The 18,636-nt window shown below is 49.1% G+C and overlaps 4 protein-coding genes across 4 annotated transcripts; all 4 read left to right on the top strand.

The window, feature by feature from the left end:
• Window positions 1–5,701: 5,701 nt before the first annotated feature.
• On the top strand, window positions 5,702–6,096 carry Asppvi_007858 (uncharacterized protein; the record flags this gene model as incomplete). Its single annotated transcript, XM_043303741.1, has 2 exons — window positions 5,702–5,755; window positions 5,803–6,096. 2 exons carry the CDS (start codon window positions 5,702–5,704, stop codon window positions 6,094–6,096), a joined length of 348 nt encoding a protein of 115 aa, XP_043159676.1.
• A 7,218-nt stretch (window positions 6,097–13,314) lies between these two features.
• Asppvi_007859 (uncharacterized protein) lies at window positions 13,315–14,844 on the top strand (the record flags this gene model as incomplete). Its single annotated transcript, XM_043303742.1, has 2 exons — window positions 13,315–13,399; window positions 13,463–14,844. 2 exons carry the CDS (start codon window positions 13,315–13,317, stop codon window positions 14,842–14,844), a joined length of 1,467 nt encoding a protein of 488 aa, XP_043159677.1.
• Window positions 14,845–15,465: 621 nt separating this feature from the next.
• On the top strand, window positions 15,466–15,911 carry Asppvi_007860 (uncharacterized protein; the record flags this gene model as incomplete). The annotated part of the gene is given in 2 exon segments (XM_043303743.1): window positions 15,466–15,512; window positions 15,527–15,911. The coding sequence occupies 2 exon segments, from the start codon at window positions 15,466–15,468 to the stop codon at window positions 15,909–15,911; spliced, it is 432 nt and encodes a 143-aa protein (XP_043159678.1).
• A 1,156-nt stretch (window positions 15,912–17,067) lies between these two features.
• Window positions 17,068–17,698, top strand: Asppvi_007861 (uncharacterized protein; the record flags this gene model as incomplete). Its single annotated transcript, XM_043303744.1, has 3 exons — window positions 17,068–17,081; window positions 17,137–17,379; window positions 17,440–17,698. 3 exons carry the CDS (start codon window positions 17,068–17,070, stop codon window positions 17,696–17,698), a joined length of 516 nt encoding a protein of 171 aa, XP_043159679.1.
• Between the last annotated feature and the right edge of the window lie 938 nt (window positions 17,699–18,636).

An 18,636-nucleotide genomic window follows, 5' to 3' on the forward strand; every position in this document is an offset into this window, starting at 1 on the left:
AGAGGCAATGCCAGCGAGGTAAGCATTTCGTTTGACATTTCCTTCCGGTCTGCGAGCAACCTGCTGATTCGATAAACCATGCGCCCTGCTGCGTCACAGACCACGCGGCCAAAGCATCCGGACCAGAAGCCATCGGGCGGTTGCCAGGCTCGAAGTCCCCCTCTGTTTTTTTTAACCGCTAAACCCCTGTATAACAGGGCGTTCGATATGTGCGGCTATCTGGCGATAAAACCGTTGAGTGCATGCGTCGTTGCGGCCTCTGCAACGTATTCAAGGATATGTACATCCAGACCGGCCACGCCAGTACATAGCAAAATTTCAGCTAAGGGAATCCCCGTTCAAGAATGTCGAGTTCTAGTTCTTGGCAGATATGCTGGACCTGCTCGTGATGAGTTTAATAGTTACTATTCCCTTCCTAAAATATTCAACTTCCTGCCGCCAAATACTTGAGAAACTACTAAGATGTTAATTAACCTTGTTAGAGACCTTGGAAAGAGTCACCAGGTAGCCTATTGATATAGGGGTACAATGACCTTCCGCGGGTCAAGGACAATCCAAAGGTAACACAAGAACAATAACAGTAGAGATAGAAGCAAGGCTTATTGAGTACGTATACTCAATAGTAGAGAGTAGCTAACGAATCGGACTAGTGAACTTGTACTCAAGTGAGATATTGATATTGAACGCGAAGAACTAAACTAAGAACTCTAGATACACTGGTAATGACTGTCCTTATATAGTTCCCCCATTCCGGTCCACACCATGAGGCTATCGTAAGGTCCCATCATGGACCGTTTGCCTTAGGTCCATGGTGCCCTTATGTAACTGCGGTCCCTTATGGACCGTCACCATTCCTTGGCATCAGGATTTTTGGGACTAGCGGAATGGTAAAACCTTCTAAATTCTACTTTCCTCGTAGGCCTTTCTTTGATGAAGAGTTCAAAAGTAGAGGAAGGAACGGAGTTGAAAAATATTGACCCTGCTATACACGGAATTCCAAGAAAGAGATCCGGCCTAATGTGTGTCCTAGGGCAAGTTTACTCCCAATAATCGTAAAACAGCGATGCCGATACATAGCAGGAAGCCATAGTACCCTTTTATCGTTCAATTTTATCCACTGGCTATCCTCGATGAAGATCTCCAGATTCACACGGGATGATTTGGATGTGGGAATGTCACATATATCAAAGGCTTCCAAGTTGGTACTTAGACATGAACCGTCCTGAGAAAATTTGAGGTTAGTGACTGCTTCGTTGACAGACCAGGTTTGCTGCTGGATGCCAGTCGCCGTGGTCCAGAGCCTCACGGTGTTGTCACGAGAGCCAGTCGCCAGCAGCCGGCCATCAGGCGAGAAAGCCACCGACCAAACCCTATCTGAATGACCCCTGAGAGTCTGCTGTAGTGTGCCGGTCACTGGTTCCCAGAGCCGCACAGTCTTGTCATCGGAGCCAGATGCCAGCAGCTGGCTGTCAAGAGAGAAGGCCACTGACCAGACACAATCTTCATGGCCCTGAAGAGTCTGCTGCAGCGCGCCCGTTGCTAGGTCCCAGAGCCTAATGGTGTTATCCTGAGAGCCAGATGCGAGCAGCCGGCCATTGTCTGAGAAGGCTACTGACCAAACCCGATGTGAATGCCCCTTAAGAGTCTGTTGCAGCGCGCCCGTTGCTGGGTCCCAGAGCCTTACAGTGTTGTCCTCAGAGCCAGATGCCAGCAGCCGGCCATCATGTGAGAAAGCCACTGACAAAACAGATTTTTCATGGCCCTTAAGAGTCTGCTGTAGTGTGCTGGTCATAGGGTCCCAGAGCCGCACAGTCTTGTCATCAGAGCTGGATGCTAGCAGCCGGCCATCAGGTGAGAAGGCTACTGACCATATGTAACCTAAATGGCATTCAGAAGTTTGCTGTAGCGCGCCTATCACTAGGTCCCAGAGCCGCACGGTCTTGTCAACGGAGCTAGACGCCAGCAGTTGGCCATCGGGTGAGAAGGCCACTGAGCAAACATTATCTGAATGGCCCTCCAGAGTCTGCTGCAGCGCGCCTGCCGCCGGGTCCCAGAGCCTTATGGTGTTGTCAATAGAGCTAGACGCTAGTAGCTGGCCGTCCAGGGAGAATGCCACTGAGGAAACTGGACGTGAATGGCCCTTGAGAATCTGCTGCAGCGCACCCGTCGCTATGTCCCAGAGCCTCACAGTATTGTCACCAGAGCCAATCGCCAGCAGCAGGCCGTCAGGCGAGAAGGCCACTGACCAATCCCCATAATCTTCATAGCCCTTGAGAGTCTGCTGCAGCACGCCTGTCACTGGGTCCCAGAGTTGCACAGTCTCACCATCAGCAATAGATGCTAGCAGTCGCCCATCAGGAGAGAAGGTTACTCTTCTGACCCGATGTGAATGGCCCTTAAGTATCTGCTGCAGCACCCCTGTTGCTGGGTCCCAGAGCCTTATATTATTGTCACTAGAGCCAGACGCCAGCAGCTGGCCATTAGGTGAGAAGGCCACTGACAAAACAGATTTTTCATGGCCCTTAAGAGTCTGCTGTAGYRTGCYRSTCATAGGGTCCCAGAGCCGCACAGTCTTGTCATCAGAGCTAGATGCTAATAGCTGGCCATTAGGTGAGAAGGCCACTGAGGTAACATTATCTAAATGGCCCTCAAGAGTCTGTTGCAGTGCACCTGTCGCTGGGTCCCAGAGCCGCACGGTCCTATCATAGGAGCTGGATGCCAGCAGCCGGCCATTAGGCGAGAAGGCCACTGACCAAACATAACTTGAATGGCCCTCGAGAGTCTGCAATTCAGCACTCCATGTTTCCTCGACTCGTGGTAACTGGCATATCCAGGTAGGGAGATCTAGTTTGAACTCTCTACGCATTATTGCCGTTCGAGGTGCGAATACCARCCCTGAGCAATAGAGCTGGAGAGGTGCATCATCAGCTATTTGGTGGTTTTTAAGAATAAAGCGCTTTGCATCATGTAGAAAATCAGACATTGCGGAATTATGGTCGTCCTATATCTATTAGCATCAACCACATATAACTATCTATACAACTTACTGGTATAGCCATTAGTACATTTAGCATCCCCACCACTTCTGATACAAAACCCAGTAGGCTCATCGCCTCCACCCAGTGCAGGAAATGCCTCTGAAGGAACAAGAATACATCGTCTATCTCTGAAGATGACGCGTTGCTTTGTTCGAGATGGTGTATCCAGTAGCGACTGGAGTATTGCAATTCTGGTGGTAAGTGCTGGCGGATGGATTGTGGATCGACTTCTGCCCGACGCGTCCCAGGACCTTCTAGACCGCAGATATTATTTTTTAGGTGCCTCTTCATAGTTTTGAGACAACATATAGCGATATCCCTATGCTTCTTTCGCTCATCCACGCGAAATATGCTATCAGTAGAGAGCAGAAAGTCTCGAAAGGACAAATGTAAGATTCTGACAGGCCGATCTCGGTCACTAGGTATGCTAAGGACAGACTGAAAAGAATCCACTCGATTCCTGATAATGTCCGCCATCGTCCCAAGGAATCGAGAAAGCGTGTTGGTGGAGAATGGAGCAGCAAGGAGTATGATGGTACCAATTATTTCTTGGAACTCACGTAAGAGTTGCTGCTGCTCTAACTCATCAGTGTCTTGATCATCGACGAGCCGTGTAAGAATTGGCAGGTATGTCTTGTCCATTTTTCTTGCATATCTGGCTTGGTCCTTTAGAAGCTCCACAAGGCGTGTAGTGGGATTCCATTTGGGATGTTCAATATATCGGCACACTGTGGCAGCGGAAATAAACAAGGGAATGGACATCGCGACTAAGTCTTGAATGATTTCATCGCCAGGCCAGTCTTGAGGCACATTTCGCTCTTGTCTAATTATCGCAAACCGGCCCTGTAGGAATAATGAAATATCACTTTCCGTGACTTTTTCGGGGATCTCATGGAGGACTAGATCCTGATAGTCATGATTTGCAATTTTGGCAAACCCGAGGCGGATTGGCAGTTCAGGTCTGCTTGTCAAAAATATCCGAAGGTGAATAGCGTTGGCTTCCTGTAGACGAGGCAGTAATTGAATTATGGTTTGTACGTCAATATCGTGTTCACATTCATCCAAAGCGTCTATCACTACCACAATGGTTGGGAATTGCTGGTTGGGTCCGTCAAGACCTAAAAGCGGTTGGAGAAGTAGTTTATGAAACTGCTCCTTGAGCGATTTGGAAGCAATGTCTGGGTCATCTTGGAGTGCCTTCCGCACGCCAGCAATTAACCCAGGGAACCGACGCCCTAGTTGTCTTGTAATTGTCGGCATAAGCTTTATAGCTCTCCCTCGATCCCCTTCGCCTCTCTTGAAGAAAAAGCTCGCCCCTAGATGCCCGGTCTCTTTGACCGACTTTGCCAAAGTCCGAGATATTGTGGATTTCCCTGTTCCTGCCATCCCATTTAACCAAAAGAGACAGGTTCCGCGCGAAGTCATAGCCCAGTCTTTTATCTGTTGAAGGAGCTCGGTTCTGGTGCCTGGGAAACATTCATCTTCATATTGATCTAGGTATGAATTATACTCGGCTCCACACGCAAAGGGCAGTTTGTCAAGATCCGTCATTTGATTAACATGTTCCGCATGTTGAATCATTCCAGTGATGAGTGATCTAGATATATCTAAGCCGAATATTCTCGGGGAGGTTATAAGAGCTTGAAACCTACGTCTGATCCACCTGCAATGATAAAGTGAAGGAGGATTTGTATCTCTCAAGATTCCGAATAACACTCTCCACCTCTGTGTGTTTCAGAGGCCACTTTAAGGCTCGAAATCCCACTTTTTTCATCAGCTTCTTTCCCCTCCCAGGATCGATTTTTACTGCTAAGTCCTGGAGGTCGGAGAGGCATTCGGCAACATTACCGACCAGACGTTCGGAGGTAGGTAAGGCCTTGCTGTTGCTGTCAAGGAATTTCAGGAGGTCTTGAAGAATACCTTGGAGGGCTATTATTGCCCGTTGTAGGTTAACAATATGATCTCGTGCATCCTTCACCTCCTGGATGTAGCTCCCACAAAGCTTCACAAGGCTTCCTGTTAGTTGAATGACACTGATAATGCTCGCAGCTGAGGAGAGTCCATCCATTTAGAAAACCAGAGAGTATAAACGCTTATTTACAAGGTGGGTAAGAGATATGGAGACTACAGTGCGCGGTTTAGATTCGCCTTTTGTCGGTTGGTTCTCCTTGATGAGATAAGGAGGGGCAAGTTGAGTGTTGGGTGCAAGGCTGTGATTTATCATGCATTTCAGGCGTTAAAGATGACTAATCATGTATTCACTGTTGCAAGTCCTAGCAGATACTATGGGCGAGGACTCATGTAGATCAATGAATAATCCATTATTCCTTAAGGCGACACGAGATTCAATACTCATACTTTTCTACTGGATAACAGATCGATTGTTGAGTTGGAGATTCCATACTGCAGTGGCCGGTGTGCGACCAAAAACATTTCGGGCTGACAGGCACGGCCGCCAAGAAAGCCGTTGACTATTAGGGATATCTTTGGGTGCAGGGAAGTTGAAGCTCAAACCAGTAATCTCTGTTGGCCTGAAGCCGCGACATGAATGATGAGCATCGGCAGAAATTACGAATAGATACCTTATGGTCGACCTTTGCGTGCCAAATTAACACTGGGCAGATCCCAGGAAAGCGCCTGGCTCGCTGCAGTGAAGCACCGACATGCTGGAGATTTCACCATTATTAGCAGGATGGAGCGGCATAGAGAAACCTAATGTTAGTGCTATTATACTTAGCTGTTGTGTTGCTTAAATGCCTATCAGGATCAGATCGACCTGTTCAATCGTCGCACGCTTCGCCACTCGGGCCAAATGCTGTTCCTCGATGTGAAGGACAGCATGGACCACCACGACGCCCAGCAGCTTTCTCGTCTAAATACGGCCCATCGCAGTGTCGCTGCTGCGCTTGTGATTCGCCTGCGTTCCCAACGAGTTGCCAACCCGACTGGAATCGCTGTTCTCACCCCGTACCGAATGGAAACATCGAAATGTGATGACCGCCCTGGTGCCCTGCGTCAGAAAGACAAAAGGGCAATCGAAAAAAAAGAAAGCATATAAGACGAAGATGCGGAAGTTGGATCCGTCCATCGAAATGTTGGTAAGACTTTCATTGCCACTACGTACATAAATTTGTGAGCCGAGCCTAGTTCGGGAAATACCAGGCACTCTTTGCCATTGCAACAACAGCAGCCCGGCTTGCAACTATATCTCGTACAACTCAAGACCATCGACTACTTTCAGGGTAGGGAATCGAATGTTGTCGTACTCGACCTCACCGTTGTTTCCTCCCTGGACTCTATGCGGGAGGGCAATCGCCTGAATGTCGCTCTGAGTCGGGCGAACATGCACTCTATATCATCGGCAACTACAAAGCTATGGATCCACCTAACCGAAAAAAGACCTATTGCCGTCGTTTCCCTTCCGCAGTCCTATGCCTGTCGAAAGCAAAAAAATACTGCTATGTCATCTGTGATTTCCATATCGTTAACTCCAGCGGAGTTCAAAAACTGGGCTCTCTTCTAACCATCTTGGTATAAAGGGTTCTTGTGCCCATATGGCTTTTCTTACCCAGAAGCTACCAGGTCGGACTCGATCTTTCTAAGATGGAGAAACCTCCGCCGGCAGTACCGACATTCACTCGACCGACCATGCCAATGTTCCCCGCGGGCATTATCACTGATATGCCCCATAACTGGGACGACAACGGTTTTCGGGTCAGATTCGATCATACCACGGCTTTCCTAAAGTTTCAAATCCTCCGACTATAAGTATGTTGCAGTTGGGCACTTGCGGTGACATTGCTGACTGGACTAGAACGGTGGACTGCCAATGAGAGCCACCATAACCGGCTACGAATCCTGATTTGTGTCTTTCGTTCCCGCTGTGATATCAGTGAACGGCCTTCTAGATCTTGATGGATGGCTTCAGATTGGATCTCCCGCTAACGAGCCATCGGCCTTCGAGGTCCTACATAACATACCAGCCAGCACAGACAGCTACTTTATCCACTCCTGATAGACTGTCAACCTCCGATTCCAGGCCGCAGGGGGACAGGAAGATGAATCGGTAAGGCTACCGAAACTCTCATTTAGCATAATGCTAAGGACTTTCAGAAAGCTTACCTCATCACGGAACTCACACTATTTCAACGCCGACGATTGACGCAAGATTTCAGAGCACTTGAAGAAGATGGAGAATCACACGTACCGTTGGCTTCACGTCATCTTCGTCACGATCAGGGAGAATCTGAGCGTGTATTCCAAGCGATCGGCTATTGAAAGCTAACTGTCTGGTATACTTCAAAGTATCCGAGGGGTGTCATAAGGGGTTGCAAAACCATCAATTTCTTGTTGATATACGTCGTTTCCACTTGGGTCGCTGGTGAGACACTGTCGATGCCGCTGAGACAGATAGGGCAATGCCTATCAAACGCTCTCAGGCTCCTTCACCCCCTGTGGCTCCAAAGGTTGGCTGGACGCCGTTGCCTCACTGATCGGCGGGACGGTGCCCTTGCTTACAGTATGGCTATCGACTGATTGATCCTGACCTGGAAGAGGATCAGCGTATTATGATGCGCGAGGCAACCCGGAAGAGGCTTCATCGTGACCCAGCAGAGATACGATAACCAAATTGACCCGGACAGTCAAGTACTAGGTGGCTTTAAGAAGGCATTAGAAGCCCAGTGTCTCCAAGCGCCCGCGTACCGCGCAACGGGTGTGCTCCCTGCCTGCTCGGGCTATTCTCTGAGTCTTCCTCGTGAGTAGTGCCTTTCCCAGCGATTCCGTGCGTTACTGAGGCTTGCAGAACTTATTAAAAAAGCACGAATGCGATAATGCCAAAACTTTATCTCCACCCTGGGTTTACAAGCGGGACAGCACCAGCGCGCAGCCCCTTATGATAAACCTTGAGTAGAAGCCCGACTGAGGAATAGACTGAGATCATTCTTAGCAGGGCCTTCTCCACTCAGCCTTGAGATCAAACCCTAAGTTATGCAACCACCTGCACTCCATTATCAGCAATTAGCAACATGGTCAGAGTAAGCATACAGCTTCTACTTACCCTTCTTTCCCAATAATCAAAGCACCTTACGAAGCACAACCACACCTGCAGATTGAATCGCTAGCTAATGAGTCCCGGGGCAGGCTAGAGGTTGCACACATCATACCCTACAGTTACACATTCGAACGCCTTGACCGGTGGGCAGATCCGTGTACTGTGAAGGACTAGGTATGTGTGACCCGATCTCTAAACACTCCCAGCTGCATATCTTTCTATACTGCCAGTACATTCAGAGCACTTGTTAACATACAAACTAGGACGTGGAAAACTATACTTGTCGCATACCCTTTCTTCTCGGGACAACTCGCCCGCTACATTGATGATTGGCCGTGTGTCTCCGGCTTCTATTCCACGTATGAGAGACTGGCGGGAAAATGCTACCAAGGCAGCTATTTAGTCGCATTGTGGGAGAGATCTCAGATACAGCTTCTAACGAACAAGGAGATGAGTCTCCTGACAATACTGGCAGCAACTTGTCTCGAGGATCATGCAGTCTGCGTGTCGTTAGAGAAACGATTTCACGAAGGTCTCCCACCTATCTTGGAGTCTGTGCAATCTCTAACTATTAAACAGGCATCTGCCAGCAGGAAGAGTCGCTTCTCGAGCATCACTGTATGGCGCTTAAGACGTGGGCTGTACCCACATCCTTTTGGGCCTGCCTTCAACTAGCAGACCTATCGGCATTAAGGACTTTCGTCTAAGAAGCTCAAGTGGCACCATGCTTATGCGAAATGTTATCTAGTAACTTGTATGTGCTTCCCCGGATTTAGCGTCAGAACGCACGAAAAGATCATAGCTCATCATGTTCATCTTCGTCACAGGAATTGAACCTTCTAATGCTGTTCCCCGTTCCAGATCAGCTAAAAAATCACCAAAGAACGTGATGGGGGCGACTGCATAGTTACTGGCCGTCAGGATGTCCAAACTTCTCACATTTTTCCCCATTGCTTGTTAAAGAAAAGGAAGCCTACGGATCTCAAAAGTTCTATACCTGAAAGTTGTTGTCGCTGTTCTTTAACAATGAGCATGTCCTCCAGTGGAAGGATGCGATCTTCCCAAAACTACAATGAATATGAAGCGACCTGGCCGGTTGGATTCGTGTCACAGCACGATCCAGCAGCAGGCACCAGTGGTCGCCATCTGCTCGCAATCAAATAGTGTCCGTCACTTCAATACATCATTGATCATGCACAACAGGTCCGTTCTCCGTCGCAAATGGCTATCAAAATAGGTTCTTTGAAGCCAGAGTTCGAGGATGGATCCTCGATCTGGACTATGATGGAGATGAGGGAGATTAGGGAGATGGCTTACCTTGCTACTATGCTCGTGTGAAGCCGGCCCCGGAAGAAGACAAAGAGATGTCCATTGAAGATGAATGAGTTGAATAAGACTCACTCACTCCTGCAGCAGTCCCGGCTGCTCCATCCCACACTCCGACTGCCCCTGCATTACAGATACCCTCAGCACCCTCTCAGCCTCCGACCGACCCTACGCCACAAACGTCGCCAGCAGTACACACAATCCCAGGCCTAGAAGACTGCCCGGTATACGTCAAGAATAATCAAATGAAAAACGAAATGGCTCCTTTGCACTATATCAGTGCACTACAAACAGACTGTCAAGATGCCACTAGTTTGAGGCTTGGTGTTTCGTGATAGGTCCAAAAGATTTCCAAAGTCGAGACGCACCTCAGAAGTGACGAACTCTTCTGCGAGAGTCCGAGAACAGCGAGGGGACAATGCCAATCGGATAGCATCTAACAATGCGATCCCCTATATCTCAACGCTAAAAGCTTTAGGAGGCATATCGCATTACACCAAAACCATACTGGACTGGTCCCGGCAAGCCGATGCGAACATGAGACACAATCGATATGCCATCAATGTGTCGGGGAAAGCAACGCCTGTCGCGGTACTCTCCAGCGGCAAATCTTTCAGAATCTAGATCACCATTTCCTTACAACCGAAAGGAGGCTCATATTGTCCTTTGACGCACTATCTCGCTCATTCAAAAATTCAACGATTCTGTCTTCACCACTTCAATTGTCACGGATTCTCGAAGGGTGACTGGACAGCATGCCTGTCAGCAGACAGAAAAGATTGTTTCAATTTGACTCCATCCTAAACTCCGTCGATTGAACAATGAATACCAAGATCCAAGAGCCCTGCTGTCAGAGATTACACAGAGCTTGTCTATGAGTCAATTACTCCCAAGGAAGGTGCTCTGATTTGTCGTTCACTCGCGGACCCGAACAGTCGAGTCAAGTTGCGCAAGGTAAGACCATCTCCAGACAGACGTAGGCTGGATTTCTCTAAATTTTGTTCTGTTCCAGACTCAATTTCAATAGTTTCCACCAGAACTCTTTGGGTTCGAATCATGCCACTGAGCTTCACGATGTCCATCAAAGATGGTTTAGTGACGCCAGTCGTACCTGGGTCTTTGATGGATTGAAGTGTAAGTTGGCTCTCCCTGTCGGCTTGGTGTCGCGACTAACATTCTGAAGTGCCCCGCCGCTTACAGGGGGCACTCCGTGGGCAGGGTTGATGATCGGCTCCCGCTCAATTCACCTGTGCTTCTACGCCTGGTTCAAACCGCGCTCATATAGTAGACCTGCGTGGTTGTGGAGCTCCCGCCTGGACAAGGCAGCGGCCCCTGTCTGGCCGCGAGCGGACATGGGTCAGGCGTTACTCCCACTGCTGTTGGGGGAGATTTAAGTCCGAGGATCCTGATGATAGCGAGTCACTGTTGGTGGCAATGGACCTAAAGGGGAGGACTTTGTTCGCCCCTATGCGCATCTCCTTGATCCAAAAATTCCCTCAGCAAACAGCCGCTCCATTGTACCTTTGCGGCTGTGGGCAACATCTGCCCTCGTTGCTGCTCTCTTGCACGAGGCAATCACTATGGTTTCTGGTGTGACCACCAAAGCCCGTGCAAGCAGAGGACAATTGAGGGCAGCTCTGGGAAGCAGCCCGTGCTGTGATTACTTCGAGCCTTAGCTTGGAATGGAAAACAGGACGCAACAGAGCCCTTGCTCAGTCATTGATTGACAGGCTGAAGATCGTTTTTCAAGCTTGGCACTCGGCGTTTCTCTATCGAAGATCGACTACGTATTATGACGACTTCAAGTCAATTCAGAGCTATTGAAGACTACTGTACAGATTGAGCACCCAGACAAAACATTTAACTTCAATACCAAAGCCGGGAAACAGGCTCTGTCGGCATACCGGAGCCACAAGGATTCAAGTCAGCGATTGTTGAGGGTCTAGCACTGCAACACCACGCCCCAGGTTACCGGATGACAAGGGTGAGGTGAGTCTGTATTCTTGTCTTTATTTGCCAACTCTGCTCACAAACTCACCCTCCAGGATGTTGATATACTGCGTCCCACCAATTAGCCTCCAGATCCAGACCAGTTCGAGGAGGCTGTGCCGATGGAGATTGTCGCTCTTGAAAGGAGCCGTTATCGTCTGCAGGTCCTGATCAGTCTGGCGGTAGATTTGCCGACGCTATTCAAAGACATTGAGTCCAAACTCGCAGGACCACTAACCGGTCCCGGAGACCAGGATATCCAGGCCCTGGGCGGCAAAGGCTGGCATTGCGGCGCTCTATGACGAAAAGACCAGTTTTGAGGGGCCTGGGACGATTGGTGCTGGACCATCCATCGGCCTGCAGGCTCCGCGTCCTGCGATTGTCCTCAAGCTATACCCTACCACGCTAGATGAGGCAGCAATGAATGTGCACCTAGTCCTGCTAATCCAGGAACTAATCAACCTGAAGAGGTCATCCAACTTCGACTGCACAATTACGTGTACGATATGCGCTTAAGTTTCGGACAAGCTCGTACACCACTACTGTTGATGGCGTGGTGCATTCCAGGAGGACAGAAAATGTTTTGGCCATCCTTGATGTCAATCCAATGGTTAGGCTTGCTTAGGTTGCTCTTGTGGTATGAACTTCTCCCGGCCTATTCGCCAACGCGCTGCAATTTCACTAATAATTACTAGAAAAAAATATTCATATGTAGTGAAATTCCGACACGTTATTGTTTGTCCAGTATGTACCTTTTATATGGCGTTGCTGTATAAAAGGTACAAATGCCATTACGCTGTGGTGTCTCATTACGCTGTGACTCACCCACAAGGCGGAGTGGCGTTGTGGGCAGTGCCACGAGAGAAGCAGTGAGTCTCTGCAGAAGCAATCATTCGGATGCGCCAAGGTATGCGCCCAGTCCCAGCTGAGTGGCAGTATCCGACTATCGCCAGACTGAAGTATAGCGCGCTGCACCTCACCAAATTATGTGTTGATTTACAGCGAGTGGCGTTGCGTGTGGACTAATTCGGTATCCCAAGGTACCGCACTCCTATTCCATCCTAGAGGGGATATCGCATTTCTCGATGGTAGCGCTTCAATCTTCGATACTACGGACAAACTACAATCTAGAAGTCGCCAAGACTCGGGGGGAGTCAGAGGCTCATTGGACAATAAATGGCGGGAGCAGTTAGATTAGAATATAGAAGAGACGGGTCCCGATGAACTGTTACATGCCAGACGAAACGAGGGATTCGATTCGGCACTAAGGACGAAAGTACCGAAGCTGGAGTGAAGAGAAGGAACGATGCAGGAAAGTGGGGAATACTCTCGATAACAACCCATTTCCCTTCTGCCTTGTTTGCACGCCACAACTTCTTCCTAAGCTCTGTCCATGTCTATTGCTCCAATGCCAATTCGCATCAACTCGTCACATGAACTACGTAAATTTAGCATATGGGGCTTATAAAACCATGCACGAGTGGCTTGGTTGGGCTGCCAGTAGCCCCATGGGGAGTGATTAGTTTAAGCAAAGAAGGACCCCTTTCCCGGGCAACTCACCAGAATGCATGAAAAGGAGGCGTGCGGTTGAAATGTCGACGCCAACGAATTGACCTTGGCTTATTTGGCGTTGTTTGTTTCAGCTGATGGGGTCGTATCGCTCTGCAGAGATGTTGGTGAGGCTTGCACTTTGCTTTTTGCGTCCAACGCTGCACGCATATACGAGCTGCAGGCTGAATATGAGATAAATATGGAGTATGAACCGGCACATTCTGGTCTGGCAAGGCTGCGCTTGGCATCCTACTCAACTCTAACTGTGGGAGACTATGAAATGAATCCTTTGTATACTTGGTAAATCTCCTTGAATTTATGACTTTTAAGCCAAAATAGCTATCCAGCCTCTCCACCATGCCGCGACTGGCTAATTTGCAGACAGGATCAACGGACTATGAGTATGGTCAACTCCCGTATAATCACACAGACTATGGCGAACGTATGTCCTCGTACTCCACTCTTTACTGCTCCTCGAAACACACAACCACTAATGTTTGTTCAGCTGATGTCGCCGATTGCAAATTCCCTTCACTACCTAAGAAGGTGAACAAAACGTGGGAGCGAAACGCCATCTGGGGAATTATAGGGACTGCCTTCTTCCTAGTTGCCTGCTTTATCGGAGTCGCGATAGCTTTCACAGTCGTGTTCGCTGTCAAGTCCCCCAATTTTGGCGGCTACAGCTCCCACAGCCCACCATACGCGCTCTACAAAAACACTCGATTCGAGGAATGCTACGGTGCACCAGCATCCACGGCAAACTGTTCCGCCATACTAGTCTCTCTGAATGACACCAGCATTACTGGCTCCGGGGGCAATGACGTCGCGTACCTTGGCAGTAATAAGGTATTCAACAAGGACAACAACCCTATCGCGGACTGGTGCGAAGCCATCAGCTGCTTTAATGACTACAAGGTCATTCCGTCTACTCCACGCGATTCGGCCATTTGGCCGACTCTGCTCACTAGCTGGGCCACATCTGCTGGCTTCCTAGCAGGATCGCTGTTTCAGCTTTTGCTACAGCAGAAAGCGTTGTACAGCCCGAGAAATAAGCCCTGTAAAGCGCTCGGCGATATACACTGGTACAGTTGGTTATTTATTGGCTATGATCTATTTTCGTTCGCCTGGTGGTGGGTGTCATTTGGGAAACTGGCTGCCGCGCCAGAGAGCGCTGCCACACCTTTCATAGTTGGCTGGGTAATCCCCTGGAAATACGCCGGTCTGTTCAGATACCATCCATTTTCTTGCGCCTTTGGAAAAAACCGGCGTGGGAAAAATGTCGCACGGTGGATCTTGTACATCCTAGCAGCGATACAGTGGATTGCTTCGTGGTACGTGATCCACGTCAATTTTCCATCCAGGATGGCTAGCTGGGGCCTGCGTGCGCCTAATCCAAGCTACGATTGCGTGCAGTCTCAAATCGACGCTGCGCCCGGAGTTTCGTCTTGCTCAGCGACACAGATCTGCTCTCGCAATTGGCTGTTCGTTGATTATGGGTTTGAACTCGCCTATCTGCATCAAAACTCAACTATCGCTATCGGGCTAATGTTCCTTGCATTGACAATAGCGGCCCTTTCCCCTCTGTTAATGGCGGCCGCGGCTTGTTTCTTAAGAGATAAGAGTCCGGACCTATCGCCTCGTAGCCTGCTACGATGGGCAGATCCTGGACCAATTGCTATCCTTTCCATTCTCTCCGTTTTTGAGATTATTACTGGGTGTATACTTGTTGACGATATGGTAAAGAGACTCAACGTTACTCCTGACGCGGCGGTCGCCTTCGACTGGGAATGTCAGGCTATTCATGTTGCTTTGAGTCCTTGGAGGTATTACATCGATGTGGACTATGAACGGGGGCGGCGAATTGCTAAGTTGTGGTTCAATTCATGAGGTGGTTCAGGTTTGTCTCCCGGGCTGTTCGTTTTGTTATTTATCAAGCTGAGCGGTGGTATTTTACCACTAACGCCTGGCTATTCAGCGACTATCTACCGACTCCTCCGTGTGTTTTGATATGGTAAACCGGGTCAGCTCGAAATGCCCGCCTCCTAGCACGCCATACTAGCCCCTGAGGCTAAGAGACGCCTTCAAACAGCGTTCTTCTAGTTAGTTCTTTAATCAACTCATTTAATTGGTTCCCTCAGTACTAGCACGTACGGAAATCCTGTGGCTCAATACTTATGAGCCCGATTAGCGCACTGCGATAGGGTATTAAGATATATACAACGGCTTGCTCTGTACCTTAGCAGTGTACGATGTCGAATCGAAGCGACCGGATCAGTGAATGAACCCCTGAACGGTATGGACGGAGCGACTACGCACACGGTGGATAACCACGCCTCGAATCGACAAGACGCATAGCATAACTAGGATATACCTAGGTAGGGAGTGCTGAGGATGGCGGATAGTACCTAGTCAGAAGAGCTGAAGGCGGTGCCTCGGGATCAACGGCTTCGTCCGGAGGCTCAATAGAGAGTCTAGATGGCTATATACGGTCAGCCGCTATTAACGAAGATGTGTAGGAGAGACTTAGCAAGCAATGTTACGGTTACTACAACTCGGTAACTTTATGTAGAGGATGCAAGGACCTCAGTCTGAGCCCGCCACGAACTTTCTGTCGTCTATCTCGGCCTGATGTGCGGTCAGCTCTGTTCTGCACTGTTCCCGGACACAGCCAGAGAGAATGGCAACGCCCCCGGAGGGAGAGCTTTGAGCAGCTGCGAAGATATACGAGACACATGGTGGCTCAGCACCCATGGCGTCATCCCCAATACAGCATTATCGCCGTCGGCAGATATGTCGAGTTCCTTACCATTGGGACGCAGGGCAACAGTGCGGACGATAGTGATGACGAAACTCTGGATGACAGCATGTTAGCAATTAAGCAGCTGGCGTCGTTGCAGGAGGCCGCGGAGACTATTAATGCTGAGGATATGCCAACATATCAGAAGTATACGTGATCATAAGCTTGACAGCTTACGTTACTATATCATTACTATATTATATGGAAGGGGGGCCACTTCAGATCAGCAATTTTCGTCCGGCTATGGTCAATACCATATATCACCATTGATTCACCAGAGCTTCAGGTTATCATGGTGCACAGATAAGACTGAGGAATTTTACTCCTGCTGAGAAGCGTGAGAAAGCAATTCGAGTCATCCATGTCCGGATGGTTTGGCCGCGTGGTCTGTGATGAGGGCGGCCGACTCCGCGACAAAAGAAAGCATCAAATCGATCAAGGCACAGGTATGATGTTTGTTCCTATACAACGAACTATTTGAACCATCCTAGGCAAGATCAGAAGGGACGGAAGACCATATCCCAGATTGTGTATGTCGACAAGACACTATGATTATCAACAGCGGGTGGGCCAGCTCAATCAGCTATCCATCAGAACAATATCCAACGGGCAGGCTACAATCCGAAGCGCCAAAGCCGGATCAGAACGATTCAAACACAGTGAAATCGGTCTTTAGATATCTAAGAAGAAATCTATATGGTATTGAGTTGGTCACTTGGGTACTCTTTGTGGGGCTGGTGAATATCATAATGGTTCAATAAGCCTTCTTGAATTGGTGGAAGTGAATAAACCCATGAACCTGCAAAACAGAGGGTTTCATGATTAGCTCATGACTACAAAATATATTGGCTACTGTAGTAGGGGATGATGGTACCTTTGAGAGTGCTGGAATGCCACCATGGATCCAACATGTCTGTGAGTCCGTCTATATTACATCTTCTGTGATAATTGATATTCACAATCTTGATCTACTTGAGATCAAGTGAATGTCAGAGCAAGGAGGCTCTTTCCCACTTTCTAGAGACCACATCTGGCATCCTGTCTTCTTGGAATTATCTTCATCACATCAAACCATCCATCACCACCGTCATCATCATCAAAAGCCTTACTGTTATGGAACCAGCGAGACTGCTGATCGAGAGGCCTATCTCCCGCTTGAAGCAAAATCGTGGTACGACAAACGTATCTATCTCTYGCGAGGACATCTCGGCGCAGTTCTCGCGTGAATGGTTGGACTTCCCCGAACAGGTTTCGGCCTTATGCAACCCTCTGCTTTTATACAAATGTATCTGTGACAGATGACTCGGACAACAATGAGCACCTCCTGGTAGGAAGCAAGCTGGGACTCGCTGGCAGATTCCATAAACACATCTGCGACGCAGTGGCCAGGATAAGCTTGACGTGAGCGATGGGGAGGTGGTGATCAACCCTACGACATATTCAAGATCCAATGCCCGCAACTTTGCGGTAGTTATGGATCTCATTGAGCATCTCATTCCGGCAAACGCAATTCACGTTTTGTCTTGCTGCATCCTTCCGATCTATCCCGATCAGAAAAAGGCTTACGTCGATGCAATCTTTCGCGCAAACTCGACATTGCTTGGGCCTCAAAACGCTACGCCTATGTCCGGGTCCTAAAAAGGGCCGTGCTAGACGAAAGTTCGTTGCGAACACGTCCGTCGAAGGCAGTTCACCGGACGACAAAAAACTCCTCCAGGACGCGAGACAGGCGTGGGAGGAGATCAAAACCAGGCTGACCTGTCAGTGACAGAGCTAGGCCTTGTCTTTGGAGATTTCCAAGCCACTGCAGGCCCAAATACTGATGTACGGGACGTTGGCCTGCTTTTTCTGCCGAGATTGAACGTCCTCGGCGTGGGCGTGCTCAAAAAATTTTGGACGGTCGAGCTTGAAAAGTACCTGGTCAATGGAGGTGCCGCGGACTAGCCGAAGCTCCCGTTTCAATCATACTCGCGTGAGTGCCTAGCCTTTGTCCACTTGGCTATTGACAAGCTAATCCTTTCTCATGGCAGCTGAAAAATACTTTTTGAGCCGTTTTGGCAGGACTCAACCCGCCTCTCTTCCTATGGGAACGTACTGGCGACTAAGACTAGTTCACAAGAAGCGCCGGGCTTGCAATCGATCCTCTCGGAGATGACAATGGCGATGGCGTGGCCCGGCAATGTGTCAATTGTCATCGATTGATCAAACAATCCCATCATAAGGCCTTGTATGAGGTCACATGGGACGGCGAGCCTGCTGCGGCGGAATGCTGGTTCGATTCACGTTTTCAAGGGTACGAACACTTCCCTTCTTCCATTGCCACGGCGGCAGAATCACTGACACTGTGCAGTTAAATCCATGAAGCTAGTACTTACGAGAGGCTTCACCAGCTAAAGCCGGAAGGCTTTGAATTCTTCGTTTCTTTCCGAAGTCGAGGGAAGAGAGTCTGCTCGTCCGTCTTCCCTCGGGGCCACATCATGATCATATCCGAAGGCCAAGGGCGAGCGCCTGGACAGACAATGGGACATTCTCTCGGCAGGCCACAAGGAGTACATACGCTCGACGATTCCCAAGCCAGTTAAAGTGCTCAGAAGCGTCAGGTATCTTGCCGTCGATTCTAGAAACCACGAGACGGGATTACGTTATATGTAGGTCTTGCCCCCACGGATTGCATTCCTTACGGTAGCCTTTCTATCTACCTTTCATTTAGCGCTGGGATTTATGAAAGTACTGAATAAAACGCATAGATTAACCTTTTATTGCTGCCTAAGTGAGCGATGACATCAGCTGTTCTGCTTGATGCCCCTTGTTGCTTCTCTCACTCTCCCGGTCTCCGGTCTGTCTCTCGTAGACACCGCTGTCTATAGTTGTCCTTCTTTTAA

This window comes from Aspergillus pseudoviridinutans, assembly GCF_018340605.1.
Source record: "Aspergillus pseudoviridinutans IFM 55266 DNA, scaffold_5, whole genome shotgun sequence".
Classification (NCBI taxonomy): domain Eukaryota; kingdom Fungi; phylum Ascomycota; class Eurotiomycetes; order Eurotiales; family Aspergillaceae; genus Aspergillus; species Aspergillus pseudoviridinutans.